General features: G+C 47.1%; 1 protein-coding gene across 1 annotated transcript in view; it reads left to right on the plus strand.

Moving 5' to 3' along the window:
• The window catches only part of LOC311228133 (transmembrane protein 163b-like), a gene marked incomplete at both ends in the record, with an annotated part of 432,918 nt that extends 416,158 nt beyond the window's left edge, over positions 1–16,760 (plus strand). Inside the window, 2 exons of the mRNA XM_084314048.1 lie at positions 15,993–16,089; positions 16,698–16,760. Coding sequence (XP_084170174.1) covers positions 15,993–16,089; positions 16,698–16,760 — 160 coding nt within the window. The remainder of the gene's footprint in view (positions 1–15,992; positions 16,090–16,697) is intronic.
• Between the last annotated feature and the right edge of the window lie 963 nt (positions 16,761–17,723).

Raw genomic sequence — 17,723 nt, forward strand, 5'->3', positions numbered from 1 at the left:
AGCTAACAGTGCTAACTAGAGGCTACATAGCCGGAGTCCACATAAGCGCCGGCTAACGAGCCAGTGCTAACTGGAGGCTACCTAGCCTGAGTCTACAGGAGCGCCGGCTAACGAGCCAGTGCTAACAGGAGGCTACCTAGCCCGAGACTACAGGAGGCTACATAGCCCTAGTCTACAGGAGCACAGGCTAATGAGCCAGTGCTAAAAGGAAGTGAACTGGCTCTAACTAGCCAAGAGCTAACTAGCTCACAACAGGCTAACAAGCCAGGAGCTAATTGATGGCTAACTAGCCAAAAGTGAATTGATGGCTAACTAGCCAAGAGCTAACTAGCTCACCACCGGCTAACGAGCCAGTGCTAACAGCCGGCTATCAAGCCAGAGCTAACAGTGCTAACTGGAGGCTACCTAGCCAGTGCTAAAAGGAAGTGAACTGGCTCTAACTATCCAAGAGCTAACTAGCTCACAACAGGCTAACAAGCCAGGAGCTAATTGATGGGTAACTAGCCAAAAGTGAATTGATGGCTAACTAGCCAGAGCTAACAGTGCTAACTGGAGGCTACCTAGCCGGAGTCTACAGAAGCACCGGCTAACGAGCCAGTGCTAACAGGAAGTGAACTGGCTCTAACTAGCCAAGAGCTAACTAGCTCACAACAGGCTAACAAGCCAGGAGCTAATTGATGGCTAAATAGCCAAAAGTGAATTGATGGCTAACTAGCCAAGAGCTAACTAGCTCACCACCGGCTAACGAGCCAGTGCTAACAGCCGGCTATCAAGCCAGAGCTAACAGTGCTAACTGGAGGCTACCTAGCCGGAGTCTACAAGAGTGCCGGCTAACGAGCCAGTGCTAACAACAGGCTAACGAGCCAGTGCTAAAAGGAAGTGAACTGGCTCTAACTAGCCAAGAGCTAACTTGCTCACAACAGGCTAACAAGCCAGGAGCTAATTGATGGCTAACTAGCCAAAAGTGAATTGATGGCTAACTAGCCAAGAGCTAACTAGCTCACAACAGGAGGCTACCAAGCCAGAGTTAACAGAAGTTAACAGAAGCTAATTGGAGGCTAACTAGCCAGCAGCTCGCTAGTTGCTGCGGACATGGGAGCTGTAACAGATGATGAAATCATTCGGAAAACGTCTCCTTATTGACGGAGACGGAGCTGGAGACGACCGGCGCATCAATATGCTCCTGAAGAGCTTTACAAAATGGTGCAACACGCCCGGCACCCTGGAGGAAGCATTTACACAGAACCAGAAGTTTCCCGAAGATTCATGACATGAATCTTCGGGAAATGGAGAACTATGAGAAAATATACGCTGACATAGAAAAAAGAATCACATCTGCACATGAGAAGATATCAGAATGCAAGAAGCTAGCTCAAGAGAAGCTAGCCCAGGAAATGCTAATGCAACAGACGCTAGCTCAGGAGGAGCTGGCGCAGCAGATGCTAGCTCAAGAGAAGCTAGCACAAGAGATGCTAGCACGGAAGACGCTAGCACAGCAGATGCTAGTGCAAGAGACGCTAGCTCAGGAGCAGCTGGCGCAGCAGATGCTAGCTCAAGAGAAGCTAGCACAAGAGATGCTAGCACGGAAGACGCTAGCACAGCAGATGCTAGTGCAAGAGACGCTAGCTCAGGAGGAGCTGGCGCAGCAGATACTAGCTCAAGAGAAGCTAGCACAAGAGATGCTAGCACGGAAGATGCTAGCACAGCAGATGCTAGTGCAAGAGACGCTAGCTCAGGAGGAGCTGGCGCAGCAGATGCTAGCTCAAGAGAAGCTAGCACAAGAGATGCTAGCACGGAAGATGCTAGCACAGCAGATGCTAGTGCTACAGACGCTAGCTCAGGAGGAGCTGGCGCAACAGACGCTAGCTCAGGAGAAGCTAGCACAAGAGATGCTAGCTCAAAAGAAGCTGGCACAGGTAGCTCAGAAGAAACTGGCGTACAGAAACCAGACAAGTTTGGTCCCTCGGGAACACCAGGGGAAGCAGTGAGTCACTCAGACCAGAGGGCTCAAATTACGTGGCCCCGGTCAGGACAAGGGAGGCTATATGAGGAAACACCAGATACTCTGCCTCCAAGCCCGGAGAAAGATGGCTCAGGGGGTTTCACTAACCCTGAAAGCCCTGAGCTCCACTCCACCTGTGCAAGACACACCCAGATGGGGGTAGCACAGGAACACGGTCAATACCCAGGAGTTGGTCACCATCAGGGACAGATCCTGAATGCACCATGCCTCATAGAAACAGGCCGAACACTGCCTGCTCCCACTTCCATGTATATGGATAAGAGGGCTCCGCCCTCAATGAGAGTTCCCTCTGGACAGGAAATAGGGGAATTTACACCCAAAAAACTCCCTAAACCTGGAACAAGAGAGACACCTTACTGCTGTGACCAGTGCGGACAGACCTTCACGGAGAAGGCATACCTTAAACAACACCGCATGGTTCACACAGGAGAGAAACCTTACGGTTGTGGCCAGTGTGGGAAGAGCTTCAAGAAAAAGACATACCTTGAACAACACCACTTGGTACACACAGGAGAGAAAACTTACGGTTGTGGCCAGTGTGGGAAGAGCTTCAAGAAAAAGACATACCTTGAACAACACCACTTGGTACACACAGGAGAGAAACCTTACGGTTGTGGCCAGTGTGGGAAGAGCTTCCAGAAAAAGGCATACCTTGAACGACACAACTTGGTACACACAGGAGAGAAACCTTACTGCTGTGGCCAGTGTGGGGAGAGCTTCCAGAAAAAGTCAGAACTTAAAACACACAGATGGCGGAAACAGCCATGCGAGGTGCCAACTTGCTTAACGGGAGCAGTAAGGGGTTATGTGTCTTGCTCAAGGACACTTCGATACACTACCTGGGAGGACAGGTTCCTAAAAGCCCGGAAGCTAAAAACATCAATAGTATCCTTACCTTCTGGGGCCCTGACACATGACACTCGAGCAAGTGGAAAATGCACTTGACATTCAGCCCATCTGTCGAGGGGAATAATATATAGTGTTATTGTCATTTAGAAAGAAACATGACATAGAATACTGCATTCATTTTGTATACATTTTAAGTATACTATGTAAAGATGTCGGTCTTTTCTCTAAACCACGGTAAAGAGGACGAAGAATTTGTAATCTATTTCATTCAAGGCAAAGGGGATTTCCTGACAGCAACCATCTGGTAGGTTAGCACCCGTACCAACCATATCAGCTGCATGAGATGTACACTCATCAGCACCTATGGATAAAAATTGAGACTCTGCAAACTCTCATCAAGCTTAGCACCTTGACGCGGGGGGACAGAGCGAGCATCAGGGTCTCTATATCTGACAGGCCTATCAGATTTGTGGGGACTTGGAAGCCTCAGCATACAGGACGCTGTGGTGCTTGGGCGGCCAAGTCACTGGTTTATAGGTCTGTCAAAACGGATCGGAGGTTCTGGGGCTTAGAACATCCATGAGTTGGGCTTTTATACTAATTGAATAGGTAATAACAGCCAAGAGAATATGAACTTGAAGTAACATAATGCTTACTTGGAGTCAAAACTGAAAACTACTTGCGACTAGGAGGCCTAGGGAGCCTTAAAGTCAAACTCCTAGGGAGCCTTAAAGTCAAAGGCCTAGGGAACCTTAAAGTCAAAGGCCTAGGGAGCCTTAAAGTCAAAGGCCTAGGGAGCCTTAAAGACACTTAAACTTGAAGTAACATAATGCTTGCTTAGAGTTTAGCAGGCCTAGGGAGCCTTACAGTCACTTGAACTTGAAGTAACATAATGCTTACTTGGAGTCAAAACTGAAAACTACTTGCGACTAGGAGGCCTAGGGAGCCTTAAAGTCAAAGGCCTAGGGAGCCTTAAAGTCAAAGGCATAGGGAGCCTTAAAGACACTTAAACTTGAAGTAACATAATGCTTACTTAGAGTTTAGCAGGCCTAGGGAGCCTTACAGTCACTTGAACTTGAAGTAACATAATGCTTACTTGGAGTCAAAACTGAAAACTACTTGCGACTAGGAGGCCTAGGGAGCCTTAAAGTCAAAGGCCTAGGGAGCCTTAAAGTCAATTAAACTTGAAGTAACATAATGCTTACTTAGAGTCAAAACTTAAGTAGAAAACTCTACGAGTCTATAGCAGGATAACTAGCCATTGCTAAACAGATGAGAACAGCAGGCTAACGAGCCAGAAGCTAGCAGGAGCATAAGTCCTGCTACTGTGACGGAAGTGGAACCAGCGTAATCATACAGGCTGGTGTTATCGGCATAGCCTGAGTCTACAAGAGGCTACATAGCCTGAGTCTACAAGAGGCTACATAGCCTGAGTCTACAAGAGGCTACATAGCCCGAGTCTACAGCAGGCTAACTAGCCAGAGCTAACATCAGGCTAACTAGCCAGAGCTAACACCAGACATAACAGTCTGGACCGAGACAAGGAGACACTGTTCTCACGGGAGAATCGGGACAAACTGGTGTCCCATATGAAGGAACTACTGCAAAGAAGAGAAATCTATGCTGGCCATGGTACCAAGGACATGCCCTACCAACTAGCCATAAACCTAATGTGGGGCAGGTCTCGAGGATATGGCCAAAGAGGCATATGGTTGGGGGAAGCAGTGATCAGCGCGATCTCAAGCATTAGGAGTACAGAGCACAAGGAGATCTGTCTCATGGTGGAACCTAAGGACCATGAGGCAATAACCCTGGCCTTGGATAAAACAGGGGAGGGTGAGGAAGACGAGGACGATGAGCCTGCATCAGTACCTCTCACTCCCCCTCCGAACCCTAAGGGGTCGTGAACCGTCCCCAGGAAGGAAAGGTCCAATTCCCAGAACTCCTCCCGAACAACGGAGAGAGGGAGATCATCCACACCAAGACCGACAGTACAGTTCGGACCTGAAGGATCAGAACCTGCCCTATCTCAGGCCAGGAGCATTCTTAGACGGGGGGGGCTGTCCCCGGAGTCGGTGGACGACGCAGCAAGTAGCAAACAGGAGTATACTGATCCAGATCAGAACTCAGAAATGGAGGAAGACCGGGATAGGTCAAGCTCCAGAGCATCCTCAAGGTCCTCATCTAGGTCAAGATCTAGGGAGGGAGTTCGGTACCCAAGGGACGAACCTCCTAGACCTCGGAGCAAGAGAGCTAAACCGGCCAAACTGAGACCTATCACCAAGGGGCCTTCTCTGAAAGCTCTCCTAGAGCTCAGGATTGGAGGACGTCTCCGACAAAGGTGAAGGAGAATGGGCAGGCGATGAAACAGGGGATATTATGCCTGCATATCCTGTGACATGGAGACAGAGAAACATCGGCCTGGACCCAAGTTACAGGGCGACGAGAGCCCTGAATGGACCTGAAAGAGAGAAAAGAAATGAGTCCTCTGTGGACTGTATCTGTGATGTCCTGCGTGGCCTACGGACAGGGTCACACGACCAGGCCAACCGTACTTCAATAGAGGACTGCTGCTACAATTCTCGGGGACCCGTGGGGTCGCCCGAGAAGTGACAATTCGACCTACCTCAAACTACGGGAGAGATCCAAGAGATCATAGGGGGTGACCATAAGAACCATGACATTGTGTTCTTCAGACGACGACAACTGGGTGCATTGGCCGGGAACAACAGATGCAAGTCTTCCCGCCGGATACCAAGCAACGACGTGGCCCCTATCCTGTCGGGCCATCCAGCCAGGGAACAACAGATGCAAGTCTTCCCGCCGGCTACCAGGGTAACGGGGAACCAAGATGACAGAGGGGGTGTGGAGAGTCACAGCCATGTGACCCTGCAATCGCCATCTCGTCCCCCCGTACAGACGTTATTAAGACAGAGGAAAGAGACGACCAGGATGACAGAGGCGGTGTTGAAGTGCCACAGTCAACGAGTGACACTTTGTATAATGACATCCTGTTCTCTCTGTCCCTTGTATGATGTAATATATCAAGCATTATAAAGGATTAAATATAAAGTATGTATTATAAACTTGATAACAGGACGAGTAGGCCTCTGATATGACGGACGTCTTTTTGTATTCTTATATAACCTGTATAAATATATACACTATAAAACTATACTACAGTTAATGGAATATGCAGTCAGATTGGAACTCAGAGCCCATTCTCTGTTAGAGTGAGTCAGAATGAAAGGGGCCTCTGGGCTGTACAGGAAGGTGTAGGAATGTGACCTTGGGAGACAGCCCCGGGCAGAAGAGCACAGGAGCAGAGGAGAAAATCACTCCCTTATAGTTATGAGGCAGAGAACTAGTATACATATTATACTTTATACTACAAAATACTTATATGATGTGTGATCAATCAGTGTTTAAGTGTATGAGTGTTGGGTTGTACATGTATATATATGCTATATCTGTTTTCTGTAGAATTTGGACCATTGCGGACATGGTGACGTGGTGGGGTTTTTCCCAAAAGAAGTGATCCGTTGCTTCCCCGGTTGCTGTGGCAACTAGAAGGGGAGGGGAGTTCATCCTTGCTGAATTGTGTGTTGATTGGATGGTAGAAATGACATCACTGTATTTGGACCAATAGCGAAGAGATCTTGGGCCCTTTATAAGGGCCAACTCGCTGGATCCCAGACAGATTTTTCAGATTTTCAAGCAGATTTTCACTTTGGACTTCAGACACCAGGCGCATAGGCTATGCTAAACTAAAGATGAGATGTTGTTTTGTTTTATAATTCTTTTAACTGAGTTGGACATTTCCAATGAGGTCTCTTGTGTAACTTGCCTTTTTTCTAATTAAAAATACTTTTTTATAAATATCTATTGAGTTCGTGGACTGCTTTTCTGCCAGCAATGGGCCACGATGCGGGCCGCGCCCTGCATTCCTTTGAGGTGACTATGTACTGGCAGCCTGTACTACAGATTGAATCAATTGCTGGTTAATGCTTTTCAGCTAAAGTTATATATTATATATATATATATATATACTATTGATGGTAGTAATGCTTAGTTTCACTGTTTGTTGTTTGCAAGCGCCAGTAGCCACTGTGTTGGACGGGTCCCATTAGAGTTGTGGGGATAAGGCTGACTTTGATCACTTCAAAAAACTCAGGAACCAGACTCAGGAAATGATCAGGATAGCTAAGAGAGAATACTTTGCAGAAACCATCAAGGAGAACAGCAATGACCCAACTAAACTGTGGAAAACCCTCAAGCAGCTAGGCTGTGGGGGCGATGCCAACCAAAGGACTACTGAGTCCAACATAGGCCTGTCCACAGACAAGGGAATGGAGTTTGATAAAAAGAATGTAGCCACAATCTTTAATAACTTCTTTACATCGGTAGCAGGTAAGCTTGTCTCTAACCTACCTCCCAAGACAGAGCAGTTTGGTGATGACTTTGTTTCCAACTACTATAGCCAACGAGGGGTTAAGGCAAACTCGTTCTCCTTAAGCAAGGTGTCAGTAGTCAAAGTGGCTGCGATGCTGGGTGAGCTCAAAATCAAGAAGGCCACAGGTGTAGATGGCATCAGTGCCAGGTTTCTGAGGGATGCAGCCGGAGTTATAGCTCCACCAGTAACCCATATTATTAACATCTCCCTGGACCTAGGCAAGGTACCCACCGACTTCAAGAATGCCAAAGTCATCCCTATATATAAAAAAGGGAGCAAATCTGACCCCAGCAATTATAGACCAGTCTCAATTTTAAGTGTGTTATCCAAAGTCCTAGAGAAGATAGTCCATGAACAAGTCCAGGAATATGCAAGCAGCCATGACCTCCTGTACGACCTCCAATCCGGCTTTAGGAAGTCTTACTCTACTGAAACATGTCTTCTTTATCTTACAGACAGTATCAGGAGGGAGATAGATTCAGGTAAGCTGTGTGGGCTAGTTTTTCTAGACCTACAGAAGGCTTTCGACACAGTGAACCATGACATGCTGCTCTCCAAGCTTAAGGCCTTGGGTATGTCTGAGACAGTGGTCAGATGGTTCTCTTCCTACCTTGCTGATAGGGTGCAGCGGGTCGAGGTCAGTGGCACTATGTCAGAGGCCAAGCCCATTGTATGTGGGGTCCCACAAGGAAGCGTGCTAGGACCTCTCCCTTTTTTACTGTACATAAATGACATGTCAGCAGCATGCTCATGTAACTTGTTTTTATTTGCAGACGACTCAGCCCTGCTAGTCTCACACAAGGATCAGAACACACTAGAACAGATGCTAGGTGAAGAACTTGCAGGGGTCAGCAGGTGGCTTTCGGACAACAGGCTTTCTCTTCACCTAGGTAAAACAGAGGCAGTACTATTAGCCTCCAAGCCCAAGCTCAGGAAAGCACGGGAGTTTAATATCCAGCTAGGAGCTGTAACCCTAAAACAGCAAAAAAAAGCGAAGTATCTAGGCTGTATGATAGACGGGAGCCTAGATGGGGAGGCTATGGCCTCCCAAGTACTGGGCAAAGTCAACGCCCGCACCAGGTACCTAGCTAGGAAAGCCAACCTCCTTGGCAGAGATAGCCTCAGGCTATTAGCAAATAGCCTAGTACTCTGCCACTTTGACTATGGTAGCGTATCGTGGTTCGAAGGCCTGTCAGTGAGCATAAAAAAGAAGCTTCAGGTTTCCCAAAATAAGCTAGTAAGGGTGGTAATGGGTCTTGGCCCTCGCACCCACATAGGGAGGAGTCACTTCCAGGAGCTAAACTGGCTTCCTATAGAGGCCAGAGTTACCCAGCTCAGACTGAACATAGTGCACAATATTATAAACCAAAGGTCCCCTAGATACCTCCAAAACTACTTCACCCCGGTCAACGAATCCCACAACCACAGAACTAGAGCAAGCATAGCAAACCTGAAGCCTGCTTCATTCCGATCGAAACTGGGCCAATGCTCCCTTACTTTCTCTGGAGCCCAGGATTGGAACAAGCTGCCTCTCCCCATCAAGCAGAGCTTGAGCCTCCACAGCTTCAAGAGAAGCGTCAGGAAGTGGCTCATGGACAGAATAGAAGAATAGCCCCCTATAGTTTGAATGGGTTTCCAATCAGTTTTTAGTTATTGTGGGGTATACAATTTTAGCAATAGGTTAGTCTTTTAATGTTTTAAATGTATGAGTTTTGTGTTATTGTCAGTTTTTAGTTATTGTGGGGTATACAATTTTAGCGTTAGGTTAGTCTTATAATGTTTTAAATGTATGAGTGTTGTGTTATTGTCGTGTTTTTTTGTTGTGGCCTAACAGCCCTGGGACCATGACGGAAATAAGGGTTCTGTATCGTTAGTGGCTTAGCTTGGCATCGCCTTCTGCACTATCTCGCGTACGTGCACGCGTACTGAATAAACCACAAATGTACCTCTAATACCAGTATTAGTCTGACCACACCCCTCATCAGCTTACCTTCATAAGCAGGTGTGTGGTCACCTGCTCTCCTCCTTCTCGCTTTCACCACAAGGAAGAGGTGCCTCGGTAGATCCCCACACTTGACACCATGATGGAAGAAATTGGATTAGGAACAGCTTGGGAAACAAGGATACGTTGACATCATATCTTTATTTTCTCTCTCACTATTTTCGAGAAAATACGGCTATATTGTCTTCGTACTGGAGTGTCTAGAAGATGATGATCATTCTACAAACCCTCCACCGGTTTTCGTATTGGGAGCACGCCGCTGCATGCTTCTCAACTGCAGTTCCTTGCTGTGTTTGTTGGGGTGAAACCTGTCAGGCCACGGCTGAACTGTCGGACATGCCGCTGTTGTGAGGAGCGGTGCGTTCCAGGTTGGGTGAGTAGTGTTTGCTGGCGGGCTCCACTTGTCTGTTAGTGCTATGGGGGCTACTAGACAAAGTTTATGGAAACCGGCCCCAGGCTAGGGTCCTTTGTTTAGCCGTCTAGGCGACAGAAGGCCTTGGTCTGGCGACCATTATAGTTTTAACTAGTGGGCCGCGACCATTGACACTGGTGATCCCTGTGTGTTCTGGACGAGTGGATTCTCTCTGTCACCGTGTTAAGACCCCATCTTTCATATCCAAATGAGAGTATTCCTTCACGAGGGGATATGTGCATGTAATGTGCGATAGCGGCAGATTCATGTTCAAAGTCAGCTATACAGGCCAGTTGGTACTGTGCTGATTCCGCCGGACGTGTTAATGTCACCGTTGTGAAGCGGTGTTGACGTCTTGTTTTCTCTTTTCTCTTAAAAAGTGAGGAGGGTTCAGAACGGCGGCCTGTCTGGGTGAGTGTTATGTCATTGTTTACATGTTCATAGCTTACGGTTAGCCGGTCGGTGGCCTGGCGCGGGGTAGCTTGGCTTCTCGCGCGCCGCCGGGAGCTCGCTCCTGATCGCGTGCGTCGTAGATCGGCGTCTCGCGAGCGGAAGCGATAGCACCCGAACGGTTGGAGCAGCCGTTAGCTTGATGCTATTCTGTTGAACGTGCTTTGATTTTTAACATGTTTTACACTCTTGACCACGACGTCATCCTTGACAGGGGATGTTCGTCAACCCTGCCTGAGCCTAGACGGGGATTGCGTCAACAAAGAGGGCTGTGTTCTACGGTGGCTTGTGACTGCACTTCGCTGATCTGCGTTCCGGGCAGGTACGGGGTTGGCCAGACCCTCATAACACGTCTTCTGGTTTTACCTTGCTAAATGTATTGTGAATGACGGTGTTTTTTCCCAAAACGTGTGTTGTTGCAATGCATTTGAGATACGTTGCGGGTTGTGTGTGAGCTGTTTTTGTCACTGGCAGTAGCTTCTCCGTGCAGGTCGTGATGTATTGATCTGGTTGTTGTGTGAGAAACATCATGGTGTTTATGTGTACCGTGTACTCACTACTAAGGCAACTAACCTATGAAGCTATGCTTGGTGACGAGTGAGTAAAAGAATGTTCTTTCTCAGACTGTAATGACAATGGACAGTGAGTTCACACATTAACAGGTTTTCCTGTTTTAACTGGCCGTATTGAGGGTAAAATAGGAGGATTGTGTTTTTCCCCCCCCGGTTCCCTGGGGACTTTATCACCTCCTATCAGACATGTTGTGCATTAATTGTGTCTTTTGTGTGGTAGGGATACGATGTAACTCTCAGCTTGATTGCTGAGGTTGTGCTAAATCTGCTGGAGAAACTTATTTCCTAAAGGGAAATTGGTTTGGTTGCTGTCATGTGTGCTTAGCAAGGCCTGTGGTCGATACTAATCAAGAATGATGTATTCTCTCATTGTGATGATGATGGGTTGTGTGTGTCATGTGACCTACAACTGGGTTGTACTGGCCACAGAAGCACATGTGTATGTTGGACCGGGGTTCTTAGAGCCCTCTCTATTCTGTGTTTTTCCTTAGTAAAAATCAGATAGCAGGTTAGCTCGTGCGCTGTGTGGAGCTGTGAAACGCTTCATAGAGCTGACTATGACTGTGTCATATTCTCTTTTTGTCGTTACGTCGTATCATGGGTGTGGGGTCGTAAAGGGGTGAACTGGTAACCTTTCCTCTCCCCATTGTTCTGTCGGTCAGGGGTACACCCCCTGTCCTTCAAGGTTCCCGTCACGTGGCGGTTCGGCACGTTACGGGGGGGGGGGGGGGGGGGGGGGAGGGAGTTCCTGGTCCCACGGCCTGGTATATTGGGCGTGTGCACCGCAGGAATTCCCCCGCCATAGAGTACGTCACCGTGCGCGTCTCTGTTGGTAGGACTTCCGTGTGCTGTTCAGGTCCATGTGATGGATCTGTTTTCAGGGGGGGTGGTCAGGGCTCCTCCTCACCAAGCGCCTACTCAGGCCTTCTGTGAGTTCGGACTCCTTCTTCCATGTGATCCATGTGAGGAAGCCTCCATCAGAGTACAGAGCCTTCCTCCTCAGATTGTCAAAGTGAGTGGACCCTCTAGAAGGGTCCTTTTCTATTGTATGTATATTCGATTCAATTCGTTTATTGAGTGTGTATGGGTTCGGTGCCTCTTCCCCGGAGGCCCTAAAACCAGTTTTTTACATGGCTCAAGGTGCAATATATTCTTTTCAATCTGTACAGCTCGCGTGGGAAGTCTCTCTGGGGATCCCCGTCTCTTTCCTATGGGAGGGTGGTGGGATGTAAAAATGTGAAATTTTTTTACCCCGGCTGTGTAGACTGGGATACATACTGTTGATGCTTCCTTCTTTCTATTCCAGAAGTGTTGGAGTTAGGGAGTGTCACACCCCTCTTGTCGTTCCCCTGGGCGCCTTGGGGATTCAATGACAGGTCTAAATAGCCTGTTCATTGATGGGGGTGTGTCCCGACGCACGTATAGTGCTAGCTCGCTGTAAACAGGCGATTGACTGGCACGCCTTAGTTGCTTGTGGTTGAAACAGCGTTTTTATAAAGCAACTGAGATGGGGGTTTTTCCTCTTCCGGCGACCACATCCCATGACCTGGGTGGGTTGTCGACGGATCCTCGTTCATGTCTGGGGGATGATGACGGGATGGATCTGAACATATGTAGTGGGGTCTCACGCCCTTGGGGTGGGCCACCAGGCGCGGTTCGTCCCGACGTCTGGGTGGCGCCTTCTTTTCATGTTAAGATCAACACGCATATCTGCCCTTCTCCTGGAGTAGGCATGTCGGCGTGGTTAGGGCACGGGACTGGTTCTGGTCACGCTGGTCCAGATCAGTTGAACCCGTTGTCCGCCGGGGATGCAGATCTGCTGTTCTGGTACCCTGAGGGACTTGGGCTTTTTTCAGGGGGAAAAATGCCAGGTCGGTCTGGGTGTCACAGGGTTAAGCGCTATGGAGACCCTGGTTGGGTATGTTTTTACTCAGCACTGTCGTCATGGCTTACAGCCATGCCATTCTGTACGCGCTCGATCTCGTCGGATCTCGGCCGCTACACAGGTTGGTCCTGGTTAGTACTTGGTTGGGGGACCGCCGGGGAATACCAGGTACGGTGTGCTTAGGGGCTGGTTCTCCATTGTTTTTCGCTCCTCTCTCACGCATGGCGAAGAGGGGCCTGTGGGGGTGGTTTTTTGACCTCCTCTGGTGACCCTGTGCTTCCCGTACCGCCAGGCCCGGTCCGAAGTGATGTTTGCGACCCGTAGGCCTGGGTTAACCCTTTTTGGAAACTGAAACGCTTGTACTGCGGTATAGCCGGTGTATACCCGCAGGTGTGTTTTGGAGTTTTTTCTTGAGGGGTTATAGGAACAACCACCGCATTGGGTAACACCGAGGTGGTTGATTCCCTGGTGTGTTGGGGCAGTGTCAACTCCCGGGTTCACCGGTTGAGGGTGCCCCTGCACGTTCATGACGTCTGCCAATCGTGTCAGCCTTCTCTGCCTCGACCCCTCTGGGTGGGGGTTGTTAAATGGAGGCTTGGTCATGCAACACCGCCAGCTTACGCTCCTTCCGCCGGGGCGGCTGTGTTCAGCTGTCCCCTCTGGCGCCTGTCTCGTCCGCAGTCTCCAGGCTAGGGTTAACAGCCTGTTGCCTGGTTTTTCCCCGGTGCGCTGCCTGCTTCCGTTGGTTAACCTTTTTTGTGTGCTTACGGCCATGCTGACTGCCTATTCTGCAGGGTCAGTGTGCCAGGCGGTGTACTATTGGGGGGACGGGGCCCGCTCGGCTTACTGGCCTGGTTGGTTCCGCCTGGGAATACCAGGTGCAGTAACTGAGGGGCCTTTGTCCGAATACGCTGGCGATGTGGGGGGCGGGGCACTACGTGCCCACCTGGTGGGGTCTTGATGCTGGCATCATGGACTTCTCCGGGCCCCCATTCCAGGGAGTCCAGTCCTTTTGGTGGGTCTGGGTCTTCCTTCGTGCTCCGCTGCTACGGCCTTGCCACGGGGTTGGGTTTGCCCTTGACCCCGTGATTCTGGGGGCAGTAACGAGGTTGTTCCTCCGTTCGTTCCCGGGTGGCATGCGGGTTGTGCGTGTGTGTAGTCGTGGGTCAAGCCACGGTCTGCTCACCCTGTGCGTTGAGTTGCTTGAGTGCCTCTTCGCACGGTCGGGTCCGTCGCCCTCCCGTGACGTCCCTAATAGGGGGGCTACCCTCCATTAGGGGGGGTCGGGGGGGCTCGGCCCTCCCTGTTCTGATGGTTTTGGGGGGCTGTCAGCGGGGTGTATTTGTCAGCCAAGTGGCTCCGCTTGGCCTCCCTTGTGCAGAAGGCGATGCCAAGCTAAGCCACTAACGATACAGAACGTTAGGTTATGACTATAACCAAGTTCTGTTAGTTAGGGGCGATGCTTGGCATCGGACGCCGCTGCAGCCCTTGTCCTCACCTTGTGGTGAAAGCTTGGGAAGGAGGAGAGCAGGTGACCACACACCTGCTTATGAAGGTAAGCTGATGAGGGGTGTGGTCAGACTAATACTGGTATTAGAGGTACATTTGTGGTTTATTCAGTACGCGTGCACGTACGCGAGATAGTGCAGAAGGCGATGCCAAGCATCGCCCCTAACTAACAGAACTTGGTTATAGTCATAACCTAACGTTTTACTCTTTCTCATGTTATCCTTTGGATCCTTGTTGTGTGTTTTTAATCCATCAATAAAATCAAATAAAATCAAAAACTGAAAGTCTAAGTCACTGCAGGGCTGGACGATTGGTGGCCACAGACTGATGGACCTGTCAAACTGATAAGGGGTTATGGGGCTTGCAAATGATTGTTAGTACGCTAATGTTACATTATTAACAGTAGTAATACTTATTAAAAGAGTAGTAATACAATCAAGCTTTCAAATAAGCAGTATTACAGACCATTCCTCACAAATGAGGACGGTGATGGTGATGACGGTGATGTAAGATCATCAAGCTTTCAAATAAGCAGTATTACAGACCATTCCTCACAAATGAGGACGGTGATGGTGGTGACGGTGACGTAAGATCCTCAGGCTTTCACATGAGTAGCATTACAGGCCTTGTGTAAAATGATGATAATAATGATGATGATAATATTATTGTTATTATAGGCAATAAGAGTTTTCCCAGACATACATTCGGTTTATTACAAACAAAGAAGAGGTTAACAACTCTTCTATGCTTACATTTCATATCAACTGGATATAACTAAACTAGTGACTATGAAGTAAGCTTGACAGAAATAGTAATTGACCCGAGAACTTAGCGAGTTTAGCACCTCGCTGGGGGATATCGGGCGGCCAAAGGGTTATATCTCAAGTAAGTGACCTGAGATAACTAGAGACAAGCCCATCGGCATTCAACATACGTATAAAATAGAAGTCAAGTACGTAGACAATGCAGAGTAGAAAAGTAACTGAGTTACAATACAATATACTATATACTATACAGTACAATGCAGAAATGGTATGAGGTACAATTTAGGTACAATACAGTAAGGTGTAATGAGGTATGGGTTGTAGTGCAAATTATTTGCCAATAAATATAAAGTGTGGTTAGGTGTTCTAAAGTGGGTAAAGTGGGTGCTGCAGTGAGTTGTTTGTTTAAAGTGAGTGTGTGCGTGTGGATGTGTGTGCTGTGAGTGCATTTGATGGTTGTTACATAGTGTTATTGTCGTTTAGCATTCTGATGGCCTGAGGATAGAAGCTTCTTCTTAGTCTAGTTAATGTATATGTAAGGGATAATACAACTAAAATAAAAGCCTTTGCAAATTGTTGGTGAAAGTTTTGCATTTGACAATCAAACCATAAACAAAGAGATGTTAACATTAAGATGTTAGATCCTAATATGAAAAACTAGTTGATTTAATGTTTAAATGCCTTATCTTGACTTTGTCTATTTTGCTGCTGTCTATTGTCTATGCAAATGTTACGCTTATTTTATGCAAATGTTATGTCTGCACTTTATGCATTGCTCTTGATTTTGTGCTAATTTTATGCCTATGTCTTTTTTACTGCTGTGAAGCACTTTGAGCTGCAATTCTTGTATGAAAAGTGCTATACAAATAACGTTTATTATTATTATTGACATTGGTGTGTTTTCCTTCCCGGTCGTTAGTTCATCAAGTTATCAAGTCAGCTGTGCTTCGCTACAGTTGATAACGAGTAAAGCTTAGACAGGTGTGCTCTTTACTGTTGCTATGGTTACAGGTTGGGTAGCGGATGAATTTAGAACGGTGATTAATCTCAAGCCGAACTGTGTGTGTCCACAGAGCATGTGTGATCCTGGGCGTTGTGTTTGTGCTCTCCTCGTTGTGCATCATGGGGAAGGCCATCCATGACCTGGCTACCAGGCTGCTGCCTGAAGTGGTGAGTCAACACACACACACACACACACACACACACACACACACACACACACACACACACACACACACACACACACACACACACACACACACACACACACACACACACACACACACACACACACACACACACACACACACACACACACACACACACACACACACACACACAGAATTGTGGATGAATAAGCACCATGCAAATGTTCATGCTTTATTTGTTTTAAACGAGACGATTTAGAAATGGGCAATGGTGGTATACGTTGGTGGATCGGCCAGAAACAGCAATGACGTAACCACTACACCTCTATATATAGAGGGAATGGAGAGAGGAGCAAGGATGAGTAGAGAGGAGGGGAAAGCAGGTTGAGGGCAGTGGGAAGGCTCCAAGAGTTAGGATTATGTTTGAAGAGACGGCCCCATTATGTTAATCAAGACTGGAGTTGTATGACCCAGGGGAGCAGAGTGAAACCATAGGGAGCCTATTAGATACTGTGTGGTTTAGGTTTCTGGGTCTGTCTGTCTGTTCGCCTGGCGTTCTGCCTGCCTGTCTCTCTGTCTTCCTCCCTGTCAGTGTCTGCCTGCCTGTCTCTCTGTCTTCCTCCCTGTCAGTGTCTGCCTGTCAGTCTATTTAACCCCGTCCACACATGCGCTGGACTCCCGACCTTACAGTAATTGCACATTAATCAGATGAATGTGTTTGTATGCGAACAAAAACGTTCAAATTATTCTGCACATTATTCTGAGTTTAGGCGACCCTCCCAGCTCCCTAGTCCTAAATCTGCGTAATGACAAACTGAGCCCATGTCGGAAAACAAGCAGATCATTGTTCGCAGAATTCACACAGCATGCAAGTAATTAATATGAATTAGTGGTGGGACTTGATTAAAAAATGTAATCAAATACATTTGAGACTTTATAGCTATGTTAAAAAAATTGCATTGATCTGACTGGTCTGTGTAGTAGCTAATAAACAAGATTTTGCTGCTTAAACATATTAATCTAAATTAATCACATTTTAAACGCATATCAATATTTGACATTTGACATTTGATTTTGGTATACGAGTGAATCAATTATATAATTATTATCTAAATTAATCACATTTTAAACGCATATCAATATTTTACATTTGATTTTGGTATACGAGTGAATCAATTATATACATTATACTATGAATAATGTATATTATTGATTCACTCGTATACCAAAATCAAATCTAAATGTATCACATTTTAAACGCATATCAATATTTGACATTTGACATTTGATTTTGGTATACGAGATGAATAATGTATATAATTGATTCACTCGTATACCAAAATCAAATGTCAAATGTCAAATATTGATATGCGTTTAAAATGTGATTAATTTAGATTAATATGTTTAAGCAGCAAAATCTTGTTTATTAGCTACTACACAGACCAGTCAGATCAATGCAATTTTTACCAAAGTGCAGCAATTTTAGGAATAATATATATATATATAGCGCAAAGGACCTTTTATCTTTTGAAAGGTAACATTCCAAAGTTTCTTACACAATAAAGAAAAATCACTTTGAGTGCTAATGAAATAGAGTAACAGAGGTTTGAACACACTTTCTGTTACGGAATGAATGAATGAATGAATGAATGAACG

This window comes from Notolepis coatsorum (assembly GCF_963971535.1).
Source record: "Notolepis coatsorum genome assembly, chromosome: 5".
Lineage (NCBI taxonomy): Eukaryota > Metazoa > Chordata > Actinopteri > Aulopiformes > Paralepididae > Notolepis > Notolepis coatsorum.